Genomic DNA, 20124 nt, shown 5'->3' with positions numbered 1-20124 from the left:
CCCTATGTACAAGAATATAACTACTATAATACTGCTCCTATGTACAAGAATATAACTACTATAATACTGCCCTATGTACAAGAATATAACTACTATAATACTGCTCCTATGTACAAGAATATAACTACTATAATACTGCCCTCTATGAACAGGAATATAACTACTATAATACTGCCTCTATGTACAAGAATATAACTACTATAATACTGCTCCCTATGTACAAGAATATAACTACTATAATACTGCCCCTATGTACAAGCATATAACTACTATAATACTGCTCCTATGTACAAGAATATAACTACTATAATACTGCTCCTATGTACAAGAATATAACTACTATAATACTGCCCCCTATGTACAAGAATATAACTACTATAATACTGCCCTCTATGTACAAGAATATAACTACTATAATACTGCCCTCTATGTACAAGAATATAACTACTATAATACTGCCCCTATATACAAGAATATAACTACTATAATACTGCCCCCTATGTACAAGAATATAACTACTATAATACTGCCCTCTATGAACAGGAATATAACTACTGTAATACTGCTCCTATGTACAAGAATATAACTACTATAATACTGCCCCCTATGTACAAGAATATAACTACTATAATACTGCTCCTATGTACAAGAATATAACTGCTATAATACTGCCCTCTATGAACAAGAATATAACTACTATAATACTGCTCCTATGTACAAGAATATAATTACTATAATACTGCCCCCTATGTACAAGAATATAACTACTATAATACTGCCCCTATGTACAAGAATATAACTACTATAATACTGCCCCTATGTACAAGAATATAACTACTATAATACTGCCCCTATATACAAGAATATAACTACTATAATACTGCCCCTATATACAGTCATGGACAAAAATTTTGAGAATGAGACAAATATGAATTTTTCCAAAGTCTACTGCTTCATTTTTTCTAATGGCAATTTGCATATACTCCTGAATGTCAGAGTGATCAGCGTAACAGCAATTACTGTACTTGCAAAGTCAATATTTGCCCAGAAAATGAACTTTAACCCCCAAAACACATTTCCACATCATTGCAGTCCTGCCAGCAGCTAACATCGTTTTAGTGATTGATCCATTAACACAGGTGTGGGTGTTGATGAGGACAGGGCTGGTGATCAATCAGTCATGATTAAGTAAGAATGACATCACTGGACACTTTAAAAGGAGGCTGGTGCTTGGTATCATTGTTTCTTCAGTTAACCATGGTTATCTCTAAAGAAACACGTGCAGCCATCATTGCACTGCACAAAAATGGCCTAACAGGGAAGAGTATCGCAGCTACAAAGATTGCACCTCAGTCAACAATCTATCGCACCATCAAGAACTTCAAGGAGAGAGCTTCCATTGTTGTCAAAAAGGCTCCAGGGCGCCCAAGAAAGACCAGCAAGCGCCAGGACCGTATCTTAAAACTGTTTCAGCTGTGGGATCGGACTCCCAGCAGTGCCGAGCTTGCTCAGGAATGGCAGCAGGCTGGTGTGAGTGCTTCTGCACGCACTGTGAGGCGGAGACACTTTGAGCAAGGCCTGGTTTCAAGGAGGGCAGCAAAGAAGCCACTTCTCCAGAAAAAACATCAGGGACCGACTGATATTCTGGAAAAGGTACAGGGAGTGGACTGCTGAGGACTGGGGCAAAGTCATTTTCTCTGATGAATCCCCTTTTCGATTGTTTGGGACATCTGGAAAACAGCTTATTCGGAGAAGAAGAGGTGAGCGCTACCACCAGTCTTGTCTCATGCCAACTGTAAAGCATCCTGAAACCATTCATGTGTGGGGAATCGGCTCACTCACAGTCTCGCCTAAAAACACAGCCATGAATAAAGAATGGGACCAGAATGTCCTCCAAGAGCAACTTCTCCCAACCATCCAAGAGCAGTTTGGCGCCCAACAATGCCTTTTCCAGCATGATGGAGCCTTGCCATAAAGCAAAGGTGATAACTAAATGGCTCATGGAACAAAACATAGAGATTTTGGGTCCATGGCCTGGAAACTCCCCAGATCTTAATCCCACTGAGAACGTGTGGTCAATCACCAAGAGACGGGTGGACAAACAAAAACCAACAAATTCTGGCAAAATGCAAGCATGGATTATGCAAGAATGGACTGCTATCAGTCAGGATTTGGTCCAGAAGTTGATTGAGAGCATGCCAGGGAGAATTGCAGAGGTCTTGAAGAAGAAGGGTCAACACTGCAAATATTGACTTGCTGCATTAACTCATTCTAAGAGTCAATATAACCTATTGGTACTCATAATATGATTGCAATTATATTTCTGTATGTGATATAAACATCAGACAAACACTAATAAAAACCAGAGGGCAGCAGATCATGTGAAAATATAATTTTAGGGTCATTCTCAAAACTTTTGGCCATGACTGTACAAGAATATAACTACTATAATACAGAAACCACCGGAGACTAGACGGAGGTGGACATGACTTGGGGATGGGTGGACCGAGAACTCCTGCAGCTTTTGTTTGTATTGCGGTGTAGATTTTAAACAAGAGTGTTGTTGCTTTAAGAGGAAGTTTAGATGTTTGTGCTTGGTGTATTACTGTGAGGAGGGTGGGGCTTATATAGGGGAGGCAACTCTGGCTCTCCCTCTTTCTCTGACAGGATGGACAGGAGGAAACATTACCCACCCTCCCGCCCTGTTTATAATCTTTGTCCTTAAACTTTTTAATTATTGCTTGTATAATGCTAAATGTTTTATTGTATTTTTGAATTTGTCATTGTTTATCTTGTACCATGTTCAATTGTATATTGGCTATAAGGAGTTATTATTTGCGGTAACCTTCTAAGCCCAAGGGAAGGGCAATCCTTCAGCCATGGTTCCCTGGAGGTTTCCTCCACAGGGGGTTTTTCCTCTCCTGAGTGCTGTAGGATGACTCTTTGTGAGTCGGGGGTTTGCCAAGTTTAGTCCCATTAATGCTTTTGCAGGGACTTTTAGTTTTTAAGTTTACAAAAATGATTTAATTATTAAAAAAAAAAAAGTGTCAAATGAGACTTAGAATTTATAACCCGTCACGGCTTTGCGGTTTAGGAGTCAGGTGGAAGTTGCAGACAAGTTAAGGTGGACTCATTTTAACTAATAGAGGATGTAAAACCTCATGGTGGTGAGCAGGCTCGGCTTTGGTGGCCAGCCTCAAGGACGTTGTAATGGTAACATCAATCAGGGGCGGGCACAGTGGTTAAGCACAGGAGTGAGGATAATAGGGTCATTGGTGCCCTGAAAGTTTACTGGCTCTGCTTGAATGGCAAGCCAGTGCGTGCCGCCCCTTTATGGCTGTCTGTCCTGGTGCTGTATGTCAGACAGCTGGGGATATCGCAGTACTTGTGAATCCCAATGTACTAGCACTCCACCTGACTCCTACTGTGATTATTTAATCCTGTGATTTGAATAAAAGCTGTGGCCATTTTGACAACCAAAATAATGTGTTTTATGTATTTATTTTAGTACCTAGGTTTACAGTAGTTATGGTGGTTTTAAGAAGGAGTGGGGTCCATCCCATATCCAAAAGTCATGCCTCTATGTACAAGAATATACAGTTAAGTCTATATATATTTGGACAGAGACAACATTTTTCTAATTTTGGTTATAGACATTACCACAATGAATTTTAAACAAAAAAATTCAGATGCAGTTGAAGTTCAGACTTTCAGCTTTCATTTGAGGGTATCCACATAAAAATTGGATGAAGGGTTTAGGAGTTTCAGCTCCTTAACATGTGCCACCCTGTTTTTAAAGGGACCAAAAGTAATTGGACAGATTAAATAATTGTAAATAAAATGTTCATTTTTAGTACTTGGTTGAAAACCCTTTGTTGGCAATGACTGCCTGAAGTCTTGAACTCATGGACATCACCAGACGCTGTGTTTCCTCCTTTTTGATGCTCTGCCAGGCCTTCACTGCGGTGGTTTTCAGTTGCTGTTTGTTTGTGGGCCTTTCTGTCTGAAGTTTAGTCTTTAACAAGTGAAATGCTGCTCAGTTGGGCTGAGATCAGGTGACTGACTTGGCCATTCAAGAATATTCCACTTCTTTGCTTTAGTAAACTCCTGGGTTGCTTTGGCTTTATATTTTGGGTCATTGTCCATCTGTAGTATGAAACGACGACCAATCAGTTTGCTGCATTTGGCTGGATCTGAGCACACAGTATGGCGGCTCTGAAGACCTCAGAATTCATTTGGCTGCTTCTGTCCTGTGTCACATCATCAATAAACACTAGTGACCCAGTGCCACTGGCAGCCATGCATGCCCAAGCCATCACACTGCCTCCGCCGTGTTTTACAGATGATGTGGTATGCTTTGGATCATGAGCTGTACCACGCCTTCGCCATACTTTTCTCTTTCCATCATTCTGGTAGAGGTTGATCTTGGTTTCATCTGTCCACAGAATGTTCTTCCAGAACTGTGCCGGCTTTTTTAGATGTTTTTTAGCCTTTTTCTTCTTGATGCTTATGAGTGGCTGCACCGTGCAGTGAACCCTCTGTAGTTACTTTCATGCAGTCTTCTCTTTATGGTAAATTTGGATATTGATACGCCGACCTCCTGGAGAGTGTTGCTCACTTGGTTGGCTGTTGTGAAGGGTTTCTCTTCACCATGGAGATTATTCTGCGATCATCCACCACTGTTGTCTTCCGTGGGCGCCCAGGTCTTTTTGCATTAATGAGTTCACCAGTGCTTTCTTTCTTTGTCAGGATGTACAAAACTGTAGATTTTGCCACTCCTAATATTGTAGCAATTTCTCGGATGGGTTTTTTCTGTTTTCGCAGCTTAAGGATGGCTTGTTTCACCTGCATGGAGAGCTCCTTTACCGCATGTTTACTTCACAGCAAAATCTTCCAAATGCAAGCACCACACCTCACATCAACTCCAGGCCTTTTATCTGCTTAATTGAGAATGACATAACGAAGGGATTGCCCACACCTGTCCATGAAATAGCCTTGGAGTCAATTGTCCAATTACTTTTGGTCCCTTTAAAAACAGGGTGGCACATGTTAAGGAGCTGAAACTCCTAAACCCTTCATCCAACTTTAATGTGGATACCCTCAAATGAAAGCTGAAAGTCTGAACTTCAACTGCATCTGAATTGTTTTGTTTAAAATTCATTGTGGTAATGTCTATAACCAAAATTATAAAAATGTTGTCTCTGTCCAAATATATATGGACCTAACTGTAACTACTATAATACTGCCCCTATATACAAGAATATAACTACTATAATACTGCTCCTATGTACAAGAATATAACTACTATAATACTGCTCCTATGTACAAGAATATAACTACTATAATACTGCCCCTATGTACAAGAATATAACTACTGTAATACTGCTCCCATGTACAAGAATATAACTACTATAATACTGCTCCTATGTACAGGAATATAACTACTATAATACTGCCCCTATGTACAAGAATATAACTACTATAATACTGCTCCTATGTTGAAGAATATAACTACTATAATACTGCCCCTATGTACAAGAATATAACTACTATAATTGTTGTGAAATTGGATTCTGGGCTCCCCCGGTGGCCACTTGTGGAATTGTACTTGTGTGCATCATCCCCTCTGTTCACCTGCTCCTATCAGGAATTGGGAGTCGCTATATAACCTTGCTCCTCTGTCAGTTTCATGCCGGTCAACAATGTAATCAGAAGCCTTTCTGTGCATGTTCCTGCTACTAGACAACTCCCAGCTAAGTTGGACTTTTGTCCTTGTGTGTTTTTGCATTTTGTTCCTGTTCACAGCTGCTGTTTCGTTACTGTGTCTGGAAAGCTCTTGTGAGCGGAAATTGCCACTCTGGTGTTATGAGTTAATGCTAGAGTCTTAAAGTAATTTCTGGATGGTGTTTTGATAGGGTTTTCTGCTGACCATGAAAGTGCCCTTTCTGTCTTCTTGCTATCTAGTAAGCGGACCTCGATTTTTGCTAAACCTATTTTCATACTACGTTTGTCATTTCATCTAAAATCACCACCAATATATGTGGGGGCCTCTGTCTGCCTTTTGGGAAAATTTCTCTAGAGGTGAGCCAGGACTGTCTTTTCCTCTGCTAGGATTAGGTAGTTCTCCGGCTGGCGCTGGGCATCTAGGGATAAAAAAACGTAGGCATGCTACCCGGCCACTTCTAGTTGTGCGGCAGGTTTAGTTCATGGTCAGTATAGTTTCCATCTTCCAAGAGCTAGTTCTCATATATGCTGGGCTATGTTCTCTCGCCATTGAGAACCATAACAGTTTGACCGGCCCACAAAGGGTTAAATTAATTGGCAGAGAAAGGAGAGAAAAAAGAAGTCTGCTGAAAATTTTTTTTTTTTTTTTTTTTTCCTTCAGTTCTGAGTGTGCTTTCAATTGAATCACTTGCAGTCTGCCTATATTGCAGCCTTCCTCTCTCTCTCTCCTTCTTATCCTTGAATGGCTCTGTGTTCACCTGTTTCAAATGGATCTTCAGAGTGTAGCTACAGGTTTGAATAATCTCGCCACAAAGGTACAAAATTTGCAAGATTTTGTTGTTCATGCACCTATGTCTGAGCCTAGAATTCCTTTGCCTGAATTCTTCTCGGGGAATAGATCTCACTTTCAAAATTTTAAAAATAATTGCAAATTGTTTTTGTCCCTGAAGTCTCGCTCTGCCGGAGACCCTGCACAGCAGGTCAGGATTGTAATTTCCTTGCTCCGGGGCGACCCTCAAGACTGGGCTTTTGCATTGGCACCAGGGGATCCTGCGTTGCTCAATGTGGATGCGTTTTTTCTGGCCTTGGGGTTGCTTTATGAGGAACCTCATTTAGAGCTTCAGGCGGAAAAGGCCTTGATGTCCTTGTCTCAGGGGCAAGATGAAGCTGAAATATACTGCCAAAAATTCCGCAAATGGTCTGTGCTTACTCAGTGGAATGAGTGCGCCCTGGCGGCGATTTTCAGAGAAGGTCTCTCTGATGCCATTAAGGATGTTATGGTGGGGTTCCCTGTGCCTGCGAGTCTGAATGAGTCCATGACGATGGCTATTCAGATCGATAGGCGTCTGCGGGAGCGCAAACCTGTGCACCATTTGGCGGTGTCTACTGAGAAAACGCCAGAAAATATGCAATGTGATAGAATTCTGTCCAGAAGCGAGCGGCAGAATTTTAGACGAAAAAATGGGTTGTGCTTCTATTGTGGTGATTCAACTCATGTTATATCAGCATGCTTTAAGCGTACTAAGAAGCCTGACAAGTCTGTTTCAATTAGCACTTTACAGTCTAAGTTTATTCTATCTGTGACCCTGATTTGTTCTTTGTCATCTATTACCGCGGACGCCTATGTCGACTCTGGCGCTGCTTTGAGTCTTATGGATTGGTCCTTTGCCAAACGCTGTGGGTATGATTTGGAGCCATTGGAGGCTCCGATACCTCTGAAAGGGATTGACTCCACCCCATTGGCTAGTAATAAACCACAATACTGGACACAAGTGACTATGCGTGTTAATCCGGATCACCAGGAGGTTATTCGCTTTCTGGTGCTGTATAATCTACATGATGTTTTGGTGCTGGGATTGCCATGGCTGCAATCTCATAACCCAGTCCTCGACTGGAGAGCTATGTCTGTGTTAAGCTGGGGATGTAAAGGAACTCATGGGGACGTACCTTTGGTTTCCATTTCATCATCTATTCCCTCTGAGATTCCTGAATTCTTGTCTGACTTTCGTGACGTTTTTGAAGAACCCAAGGTTGGTTCACTACCTCCGCACCGGGAGTGCGATTGTGCCATAGACTTGATCCCGGGTAGTAAATACCCTAAGGGTCGTTTATTTAATCTGTCTGTGCCTGAACACGCGGCTATGCGAGAATATATAAAGGAGTCCTTGGAAAAGGGACATATTCGTCCTTCGTCATCTCCCTTAGGAGCCGGTTTTTTCTTTGTGTCTAAGAAAGACAGCTCTTTGAGGCCGTGTATTGATTATCGACTTTTGAATAAAATCACGGTTAAATATCAATATCCGTTACCACTGCTTACTGATTTGTTTGCTCGTATAAAGGGGGCCAAGTGGTTCTCTAAGATTGATCTCCGTGGGGCGTATAATTTGGTGCGAATCAAGCAGGGGGATGAGTGGAAAACCGCATTTAATACGCCCGAGGGCCACTTTGAGTATTTGGTGATGCCTTTTGGTCTTTCAAATGCCCCTTCAGTCTTCCAGTCCTTTATGCATGACATTTTCCGCGATTATTTGGACAAATTTATGATTGTGTATCTGGATGATATTCTGATTTTTTCGGATGACTGGGACTCTCATGTCCAGCAGGTCAGGAGGGTTTTTCAGGTTTTGCGGTCTAATTCCTTGTGTGTGAAGGGTTCTAAGTGTGTTTTTGGGGTTCAAAAGATTTCCTTCTTGGGATACATTTTTTCCCCCTCTTCCATCGAGATGGATCCTGTCAAGGTTCAGGCTATTGGTGATTGGACGCAACCCTCTTCTCTTAAGAGTCTTCAGAAATTTTTGGGCTTTGCTAACTTTTATCGTCGATTTATTGCTGGTTTTTCTGATGTTGTAAAACCATTGACTGATTTGACTAAGAAGGGTGCTGATGTTGCTGATTGGTCCCCTGATGCTGTGGAGGCCTTTCGGGAGCTCAAGCGCCGCTTTTCTTCCGCCCCAGTGTTGCGTCAGCCTGATGTTGCTCTTCCTTTTCAGGTTGAGGTCGACGCTTCTGAAATCGGAGCTGGGGCGGTGTTGTCGCAGAGAAGTTCCGACTGCTCCGTGATGAGACCTTGTGCTTTTTTTTCCCGTAAATTTTCGCCCGCCGAGCGGAATTATGATATTGGGAATCGGGAGCTTTTGGCCATGAAGTGGGCTTTTGAGGAGTGGCGTCACTGGCTTGAGGGGGCCAGACATCAGGTGGTGGTATTGACTGACCACAAAAATTTGATTTACCTTGAGTCTGCCAGGCGCCTGAATCCTAGACAGGCGCGCTGGTCGTTGTTTTTCTCTCGGTTTAATTTTGTGGTGTCTTACCTACCGGGTTCTAAGAATGTTAAGGCGGATGCCCTTTCTAGGAGTTTTGAGCCTGACTCCCCTGGTAATTCTGAGCCCACAGGTATCCTTAAAGATGGAGTGATATTGTCTGCCGTTTCTCCAGACCTGCGGCGGGTCTTGCAGGAGTTTCAGGCGGATAGACCTGATCGTTGCCCACCTGGTAGACTGTTTGTTCCTGATGATTGGACCAGTAGAGTCATCTCTGAGGTTCATTCTTCTGCGTTGGCAGGTCATCCTGGAATCTTTGGTACCAGGGATTTGGTGGCAAGGTCCTTCTGGTGGCCTTCCCTGTCACGAGATGTGCGAGGCTTTGTGCAGTCTTGTGACGTTTGTGCTCGGGCCAAGCCTTGTTGTTCTCGGGCTAGTGGATTGTTGTTACCCTTGCCTATCCCGAAGAGGCCTTGGACGCACATCTCGATGGATTTTATTTCGGATCTGCCTGTTTCTCATAAGATGTCTGTCATCTGGGTGGTGTGTGACCGTTTCTCTAAGATGGTCCATCTGGTTCCCTTGCCTAAGTTGCCTTCTTCTTCCGAGTTGGTTCCTCTGTTTTTTCAAAATGTTGTTCGTTTGCATGGTATTCCGGAGAATATCGTTTCTGACAGAGGGACCCAATTCGTGTCTAGATTTTGGCGGGCATTCTGTGCTAGGATGGGCATAGATTTGTCTTTTTCGTCTGCTTTCCATCCTCAGACTAATGGCCAGACCGAGCGGACTAATCAGACCTTGGAGACATATTTGAGGTGTTTTGTGTCTGCGGATCAGGATGATTGGGTTGCTTTTTTGCCTTTGGCGGAGTTCGCCCTCAATAATCGGGCCAGCTCTGCCACCTTGGTGTCCCCGTTTTTCTGTAATTCGGGGTTTCATCCTCGATTTTCCTCCGGTCAAGTGGAATCTTCGGATTGTCCTGGAGTGGATGCTGTGGTGGAGAGGTTGCATCAGATTTGGGGGCAGGTGGTGGACAATTTGAAGTTGTCCCAGGAGAAGACTCAGCTTTTTGCCAACCGCCGTCGTCGTGTTGGTCCTCGGCTTTGTGTTGGGGACTTGGTGTGGTTGTCTTCTCGTTTTGTCCCTATGAGGGTTTCTTCTCCTAAGTTTAAGCCTCGGTTCATCGGCCCGTACAAGATATTGGAGATTCTTAACCCTGTGTCCTTCCGTTTGGACCTCCCTGCATCCTTTTCGATTCATAATGTTTTTCATCGGTCATTGTTGCGCAGGTATGAGGTACCGGCTGTGCCTTCCGTTGAGCCTCCTGCTCCGGTGTTGGTTGAGGGTGAGTTGGAGTACGTTGTGGAAAAGATCTTGGACTCTCGTGTTTCCAGACGGAAACTCCAGTATCTGGTCAAATGGAAGGGATACGGTCAGGAGGATAATTCTTGGGTCACTGCCTCTGATGTTCATGCCTCCGATCTTGTCCGTGCCTTTCATAGGGCTCATCCTGATCGCCCTGGTGGTTCTGGTGAGGGTTCGGTGCCCCCTCCTTGAGGGGGGGGTACTGTTGTGAAATTGGATTCTGGGCTCCCCCAGTGGCCACTTGTGGAATTGTACTTGTGTGCATCATCCCCTCTGTTCACCTGCTCCTATCAGGAATTGGGAGTCGCTATATAACCTTGCTCCTCTGTCAGTTTCATGCCGGTCAACAATGTAATCAGAAGCCTTTCTGTGCATGTTCCTGCTACTAGACAACTCCCAGCTAAGTTGGACTTTTGTCCTTGTGTGTTTTTGCATTTTGTTCCTGTTCACAGCTGCTGTTTCGTTACTGTGTCTGGAAAGCTGTTGTGAGCGGAAATTGCCACTCTGGTGTTATGAGTTAATGCTAGAGTCTTAAAGTAATTTCTGGATGGTGTTTTGATAGGGTTTTCTGCTGACCATGAAAGTGCCCTTTCTGTCTTCTTGCTATCTAGTAAGCGGACCTCGATTTTTGCTAAACCTATTTTCATACTACGTTTGTCATTTCATCTAAAATCACCGCCAATATATGTGGGGGCCTCTGTCTGCCTTTTGGGAAAATTTCTCTAGAGGTGAGCCAGGACTGTCTTTTCCTCTGCTAGGATTAGGTAGTTCTCCGGCTGGCGCTGGGCATCTAGGGATAAAAAAACGTAGGCATGCTACCCGGCCACTTCTAGTTGTGCGGCAGGTTTAGTTCATGGTCAGTATAGTTTCCATCTTCCAAGAGCTAGTTCTCATATATGCTGGGCTATGTTCTCTCGCCATTGAGAACCATAACATATAATACTGCCCCCTATATACAAGAATATAACTACTATAATACTGCCCCCTATGTACAAGAATATAACTACTATAATACTGCTCCCATGTACAAGAATATAACTACTATAATACTGCTCCTATGTACAGGAATATAACTACTATAATACTGCCCCTATGTACAAGAATATAACTACTATAATACTGCTCCTATGTTCAAGAATATAACTACTATAATACTGCCCCTATGTACAAGAATATAACTACTATAATACTGCCCCCTATATACAAGAATATAACTACTATAATACTGCCCCTATATACAAGAATATAACTACTATAATACTGCCCTGATGTACAAGAATATAACTACTGTAATACTGCTCCCATGTACAAGAATATAACTACTATAATACTGCTCCTATGTACAGGAATATAACTACTATAATACTGCCCCTATGTACAAGAATATAACTACTATAATACTGCCCCTATATACAAGAATATAACTACTATAATACTGCCCCTATGTACAAGAATATAACTACTATAATACTGCCCCTTTATGCAAGAATATAACTACTATAATACTGCCCCTATGTACAAGAATATAACTAATGTAATACTGCTCCCATGTACAAGAATATAACTACTATAATACTGCCCCTATGTACATGAATATAACTACTATAATACTGCTCCTATGTACAAGAATATAACTACTATAATACTGCCCCTATGTACAAGAATATAACTACTATAATACTGCCTCTATGTACAGGAATATAACTACTATAATACTGCCCCTATATACAAGAATATAACTACTATAATACTGCCTCTATGTACAAGAATATAACTACTATAATACTGCCCCTATATACAAGAATATAACTACTATAACACTGCCCCTATATACAAGAATATAACTACTATAATACTGCCCCTATATACAAGAATATAACTACTATAATACTGCCCCTATGTACAAGAAAATAACTACTGTAATACTGCTCCCATGTACAAGAATATAACTACTATAATACTGCTCCTATGTACAGGAATACAACTACTATAATAATGCCCCTATGTACAAGAATATAACTACTATAATACTGCTCCTATGTACAAGAATATAACTGCTATAATACTGCCCCTATGTACAAGAATATAACTACTGTAATACTGCTCCCATGTACAAGAATATAACTACTATAATACTGCTCCTTTGTACAGGAATACAACTACTATAATAATGCCCCTATGTACAAGAATATAACTACTATAATACTGCCTCCTATGTACAAGAATATAACTACTATAATACTGCCCCATGTACAAGAATATAACTACTATAATACTGCCCCCTATATACAAGAATATAACTACTATAATACTGCCCCTATATACAAGAATATAATTACTATAATACTGCCCATATATACAAGAATATAACTACTATAATACTGCCGCTATGTACAAGAATATAACTACTGTAATACTGCCCCCTATATACAAGAATATAACTACTATAATACTGCCCCTGAATGAAGATGGACTTTGAATTTATGTGCTTTTAACAAAAATGGAATAAAAGGTATTTTTTATGGACATCATCCACGCTGGACTTCTGCTTTTCCTACTATAATACTGCTCCCATGTACAGGAATATAACTACTATAATACTGCTTCTATGTACAAGAATAAAACTACTATAATACTGCCTCTATGTACAAGAATATAACTACTATAATACTGTCCCTATATACAAGAATATAACTACTATAATACTGCCCCTATGTACAAGAATATAACTACTATAATACTGCCCCTATGTACAAGAATATAACTACTATAATACTGCCTCTATGTACAAGAATATAACTACTATAATACTGCCTGTATGTACAGGAATATAACTACTATAATACTGCCTGTATGTACAAGAATATAACTACTATAATACTGCCTGTATGTACAGGAATATAACTACTATAATACTGTCCCTATATACAAGAATATAACTACTATAATACTGCCCCTATGTACAAGAATATAACTACTATAATACTGCCCCTATGTACAAGAATATAACTACTATAATACTGCCTCTATGTACAAGAATATAACTACTATAATACTGCCCCTATATACAAGAATATAACTACTATAATACTGCTCCTATGTACAGGAATATAACTACTATAATACTGCCCCTATATACAAGAATATAACTACTATAATACTGCCCCTATGTACAAGAATATAACTACTATAATACTGCCTCTATGTACAAGAATATAACTACTATAATACTGCTCCTATGTACAAGAATATAACTACTATAATACTGCTCCTATGTACAGGAATATAACTGTTATAATATTGCCCCTATATACAAGAATATAACTACTATAATACTGCTCCTATGTACAAGAATATAACTACTATAATACTGCCCCCTTTGTACAAGAATATAACTACTATAATACTGCCCCATATGTACAAGAATATAACTACTATAATACTGCCCCTATGTACAAGAATATAACCACTATAATACTGCCCCTATGTACAAGAATATAACTACTATAATACTGCTCCTATGTACAAGAATATAACTACTATAATGCTGTCCCCTATGTACAAAAATATAACTACTATAATACTGCTCCTATGTACAAGAATATAACTACTATAATACTGCTCCTATGTACAAGAATATAACTACTATAATACTGCTCCTATGTACAAGAATATAACTACCATAATACTGCCCCCTATGTACAAGAATATAACTACTATAATACTGCCCCTATGTACAAGAATATAACTACTATAATACTGCTCCTATGTACAAGAATATAACTACTATAATACTGCCCCCTTTGTACAAGAATATAACTACTATAATACTGCTCCTATGTACAAGAATATAACTACTATAATACTGCTCCTATGTACAAGTATATAGCTACTATAATACTGCCCCCTATGTACAAGAATATAACTACTATAATACTGCCCTCTATGTACAAGAATATAACTACTATAATACTGCCCTCTATGTATAAGAATATAACTACTATAATACTGCCCCTATGTACAAGAATATAACTACTATAATACTGCCCTCTATGTACAAGAATATAACTACTATAATACTGCTCCTATGTACAAGAATATAACTACTATAATACTGCCCCTATGTACAAGAATATAACTACTATAATACTGCCCCTATGTACAAGAATATAATTACTATAATATTGCCCCTGTGTACAAGAATATAACTACTATAATACTGCTCCTATGTACAAGAATATAACTACTATAATACTGCCCCTATGTACAAGAATATAACTACTATAATACTGCTGCTATGTACAAGAATATAACTACTATAATACTGCCCCTATGTACAAGAATATAACTAATATAATACTGCTCCTATGTACAAGAATATAGCTACTATAATACTGCCCCTATGTACAAGAATATAACTACTATAATACTGCCCCTATGTACAAGAATATAACTACTATAATACTGCCCCTATGTACAAGAATATAACTACTATAATACTGCCCCTATGTACAAGAATATAACTACTATAATACTGCTCCTATGTACAAGAATATAACTACTATAATACTGCCCCTATGTACAAGAATATAACTACTATAATACTGCTCCTATGTACAAGAATATAACTACTATAATACTGCCCCTATGTACAAGAATATAACTACTATAATACTGCTCCTATGTACAAGAATATAACTACTATAATACTGCCCCTATGTACAAGAATATAACTACTATAATACTGCCCCTATGTACAAGAATATAACTACTATAATACTGCTCCTATGTACAAGAATATAACTACTATAATACTGCTCCTATGTACAAGAATATAACTACTATAATACTACCCCTATGTGCAAGAATATAGCTACTGTAATACTGCCCCTATGTACAAGAATATAACTACTATAATACTGCTCTTATGTACAAGAATATAACTACTATAATACTGCCCCTATGTACAAGAATATAACTACTATAATACTGCTCCTATGTACAGGAATATAACTACTGTAATACTGCCCCCTATGTACAAGAATATAATTACTAAAAACTGTGAAATCATGAATCATATATGGTCTTTGTTTTTTTTTTTACAGGTGTCAGTTGCGACTTTCTTGTTAATATTTTGGGATCTGGATTTCATGAAAGTTGTTTGGAATTGGATATAATGGTAAATCAGACTCACTGTCGTGTTACTGAGGCTAATACGTCCAGTATAATATGCTGCATGGAGGCTCCTCTGCCACTAGGGGAGCACAAAGTCTATGTTCATGTGAAAAATCAAGGTTTTGCGATTAATGGAAATGGGAGTAATGCTCTTCTACACGTCGCTCCGAAACTTTCTGCTGTTATTCCATCGGTCATTCCACAAACTGGTGAGTTAAAAAATTGCAATTTTTGCCCTATGCATGAAAGCAGATTTTTTTTTATGTGGGGGTGATTACGGATTTTATTCTGTGTTTTAATGTTTCTTGACTGATTTATCCTATTGGCATTTTCAGAATGCCATGTAAATGATTGCACTTAATATTTCAACCACTGGGTGGTGCTGTAAAGAATAGCACAACACTACTTTCAAGCAAAGTGGCAGCTTTTTATTGACAGCACTCCAGGTGGTCAGGAGTGGTATTGCAGTGGGAACTTTATTAAAAAAAAATAATTATTTTTTTGCTACAAATTAATGTGTTTTTACGTTTGTTAACTGCTGTCATTTTATTATTTAGGAGGTCATCTGGTAACTTTGACTGGTGTCCATTTGGATGGTACAACAGCTGTAGCTCTTGGGTCTCATTTGTGTCCAATTCTTACAAGTAATTCCACTACAATCAGATGTGAAGCACCACCGCTGGTACGTCCATAAAAAATAATACTAATTATTAATAAAGTGTCATCTCTCCTTTATCCTCTGTACTACTCCTGATACCCGATCACAATCTCCGTTTTAATAAGGATTGTCTTTTTTCCAGCACGACAATGTATCCAAGAAGAACGTCAGCATTAATATTGGGCAGCGATGGATCACTTTCTCAGACTGCATCTTGTACAATTCTTCCTTAAATCCAGTTATTATATCCATCAGTCCGAACACGAGCAGCACAGCAGGTAATAGAAACAATTATTAAATATTTGTCTCATTAATATGCATGATCTCATTAGTATTCATAAGACAATTTGCATCGATTCTTAAATGAAGAAAGAACATGGCAATGAATAATTGACTGGAGAAAAAAATAACTATAACATTAAATACTGTATCAAGATGTAAATTGCTGAGCCTCCCTTCCTTACCTTGTTTTATGTATAAATAATTATTAGTAATTATAAGCACATTTTTTACTGTTGCAGAATTAATAAAAAGGGGGCTGGCTTTGCCCCATTCTAGTAAGTCATATTTGGTATTTCACACTATTGCCATTTAGTTGTCCTGTAGACAAGAGTGGCACTGTTTTTGAGGAACAAGACGCCATTTTTTCTAAGCATGGATAATCCCTTTAAATCTTGTGATGTCTTCAAGATTCAGGTCCAGAGTCTGAGGCTGCACCATTGGTTCCGAGTGAGTCCAGAGTAATTTTTTTGGCTCTGCTCTTGCCTTTTCGCAGGCCATTTTCCTTCCACCCAATTTTTGCCTCCTCAACATATCATTCCCTTGAAATTTTCTAGTATCGTTGATTTAAAAATGACTTTTTGACTCGCCTTGAAAAATGTTGTCCTCCATCTAGAGCATATGTCTAAGTTGGGAATGAAGACCCCCTTTAAGAGATGGTTAATTGGCTCATAATATAATCACCTTCCTAATAAAACACTATTTTTTTGCTTCTTCTTTCAGGTAATCAAGTCGTTTTTATCAAGCTGTCAAATTTTAACAAGGTTTCCCATGCAAAAATGGTGGTGAAACTAGACATGGCAACGATCGGGAAAGTAAACGCATCATCCGATGGGATAGAAGTGATGCTGCCCCCACGACCTCCCGGAATTTATAATGTGTCTGTTATAATGAATGGGATCTCGCTTACAGCTAATGGGTAGATACATCATTAAATTATCTATTAGTCGAATCTTAGTTTGCGTCCCTCACCAGGTTATTTCCATTTACTTATTAGATCTTAGCATTGTGCTTAGTGGTATAAAACGTTGACTTGAGGCACTTGAGTGCTGAGTGTAAATCTGAGCAGGACAACTCCGTGGACATTCAAAATGGTTCAGTGGTGGGTATTTTTTAGTTAAAATCTAGCTAGGTCATCTTCAAGGCCATATGTGATCTAATCATTGTGCTTAGTAGTATTAGGCATTGACGTGAGTGCTGTGTTTAAATCTGAGCAGAACATCTCCATGGATGTGGAGTTTAAATACGGTAGCTCAGTGGTGGACATTGTCGATGTAAAATCCATCTACAAAAAAGCAAAGAATTGAGCTGAAGCATAAGGTTGCACTTGGGCATCTTGTAGGAGCATGTTCACACTCTGGCCACTTCACAGACATCAATCAAAGGTTTTGTTTTAAGATCTAACTTGGTCATCTTCATTTGTATGTAGGATATGAGCATTGTGCTTAGTGTTATGAGGCTTCAGCTTGAAACATTTGAGTTCTGTGTTTCATTTTGACTAGGACATCTCCATAGACTCGTGGAGTTTGAAAATGGTGGCTCAACACTAAAGAGTTGATTTAAAATCTAACTTGGTCATCTTCATGGGCACATGTTGACTTAGTGGTTAGAGGATCTGACCTGACATGTTAGAGTCCTGGGTTCATATCTATTCCGGACAATGGTATAAACTTGTTGCTTTAGTGGTTAGTTGGGTTGACTTGAAGAACTGGAGTCCTGGTTTTGAGGGTGCATTTAGGGATTGACTTGAGTTATTAAAATTCAGGGTCATTTTGTAGACATGTGGTCTCAGAGAATGGTGCCTTAGTGGTTAGAGGATCTGACCTGACGTGTTAGTCCTGGGTTCATATCTATCCCGGACAATAGTATAAACTTGTTGCTTAGTGGTTAGTTGGGTTGACTTGAAGAATTGGAGTCCTGGTTTTGAGGGTGCATTTAGGGATTGACTTGAATGATTAAAATTCTGGGTCATATTGTAGACAACGTGATTAGCGTTGTTGACCTAACGCTATGGAGTTCTGGATTGAAATCTCAGCTGGATTTCTTCATGAATATACAGGGTCTGGGCATAGTGACTTGTTGATTAGAGTGTTGGGTCACTTCAAACATTTGATTTATGGGTTTAGGGCAAGTCAATCGTCTCGTAGTGTCTCAGCACAGTGATTCAATGGTTAGAAGGCTTCACTTGAAGCATTGGATCTGGAACCAGGACTTCTCCATGGACAAGTGGCGTTTGCTCAGGAGTTAGTAGGGTAGACTTGGAGGACATCAAATTAAACCACATCAACTCCTTGTGGTGTTTTTTCAAACCAGCTCGTGGTTTGCATTCTTGGACCAAATGAAGACAACATTTTGAGTATTTTAACATCTAACATAGGGTTCCAAGCATAATTGTTGACTTAATTGTCTCTTGTTCCATGGAGAGTGGTCCATTGGTGGCTTTATTATAGGTTTTGAAATGACTCCTATGAAAATTTGCATGTACTTAAGTGGGTTTTGAAATTTCATTAGCTTTCTTTGACAAGGACCCTAGTATACATGTTTTTTTTTAAATGGTAAATTTAACTGCAGCCCAAACTGGGTCGAGGTGGACTGATGTGTTTTTTGTCCTGGTATAATATCCATGATGACCCTCGAAAGGATAATTAATGTTCTTCTAAGTCATCGTCACACGACCTCCACCACCTTGCTTCGATATTATATTAAAAGGTTTTCCGAATCTATCATGTTTTCCTTGTCAAAGCGACGTAAACACCAATTGAAATGGAGTGGTTGTGTGTGTTGACCGTGTTATGTACCTCCAAGTTCATATGGACTTAGTGCGGGTGGAAGACTTTGATGACTTCAATTATGCTCTCCATCGTTATATGAATAATTAGCGGAATTAATCAGCTTTGAAAAGCCATTTGAGTCTGTGATGAAAGGAGTATCCCGTGGAACGCTGGTAGCATTGTTGCTGTCGGCAAGGGCGCTGTTTCTGCAAGGTGCTATGTGACCTGGAAAAAAGTGACATCACGTAGACAGATGACAATTATCATTCATAGGGAGCTGGGAAAGTTAACAGCGCTAAGAAGTTTCCATCAGCTTTCTCCATGTCTTTCAGGTTTCAGCCAATTATCCGCTATGTCCTGGAAATGTACAGCTTGGAACCTTGCTGTGGATCCTTCCTGGGTAATAATGAGTTCTTATATTTTATTAATCTGTGCAAGATATGTGGCTGATACTCATATGGCTGTATAATGTGGATCCAATGTATGAGGTGACCAAACAAATTAGCTCTCCTCCAGAAGGAAGGAAGGTAATATGTAGCTAATACCAATCTATCCTTGTAATATGGACTTAGTTGAATGGAGTGACCAGTCAAATTAGGTCACCTCAAGAAGAAAGGAAGATAATATGTAGCTAATACCAATCCATCTGTGTATTATGAATTCACGTGAATGGGGTAACCAGGCAAATTAGCTCTCCTCCAGAAGGGAAACAAATAATACAGGTGTTTCTCACAAAATTAGAACATTATCAAAAAGTTAATTAATTTCAGTTCTTCAATACAAAAAGTGAAACTCGTATATTCTACAGAGTCATTACAAACAGAGTGATCTATTTCATGTGTTTATTTCTGTTAATGTTGATGATTATGGCTTACAGCCAATGAAAACCCAA

The 20124-nt window shown here is 39.5% G+C and overlaps 1 protein-coding gene across 1 annotated transcript in view; it reads left to right on the top strand.

The window, feature by feature from the left end:
* The window catches only part of PKHD1 (PKHD1 ciliary IPT domain containing fibrocystin/polyductin), a 785044-nt gene that overhangs the window by 84240 nt on the left and 680680 nt on the right, over positions 1–20124 (top strand). Inside the window, exons 26-30 of the mRNA XM_077281797.1 lie at positions 15455–15733; positions 16082–16206; positions 16325–16460; positions 17185–17380; positions 19565–19632. Coding sequence (XP_077137912.1) covers positions 15455–15733; positions 16082–16206; positions 16325–16460; positions 17185–17380; positions 19565–19632 — 804 coding nt within the window. The remainder of the gene's footprint in view (positions 1–15454; positions 15734–16081; positions 16207–16324; positions 16461–17184; positions 17381–19564; positions 19633–20124) is intronic.

This window comes from Ranitomeya variabilis, chromosome 2 (assembly GCF_051348905.1).
Source record: "Ranitomeya variabilis isolate aRanVar5 chromosome 2, aRanVar5.hap1, whole genome shotgun sequence".
NCBI classification, from domain to species: domain Eukaryota; kingdom Metazoa; phylum Chordata; class Amphibia; order Anura; family Dendrobatidae; genus Ranitomeya; species Ranitomeya variabilis.
Note: the sequence above shows the minus strand (reverse complement) of the source record. Positions and strands in the feature narration are given on the sequence as shown.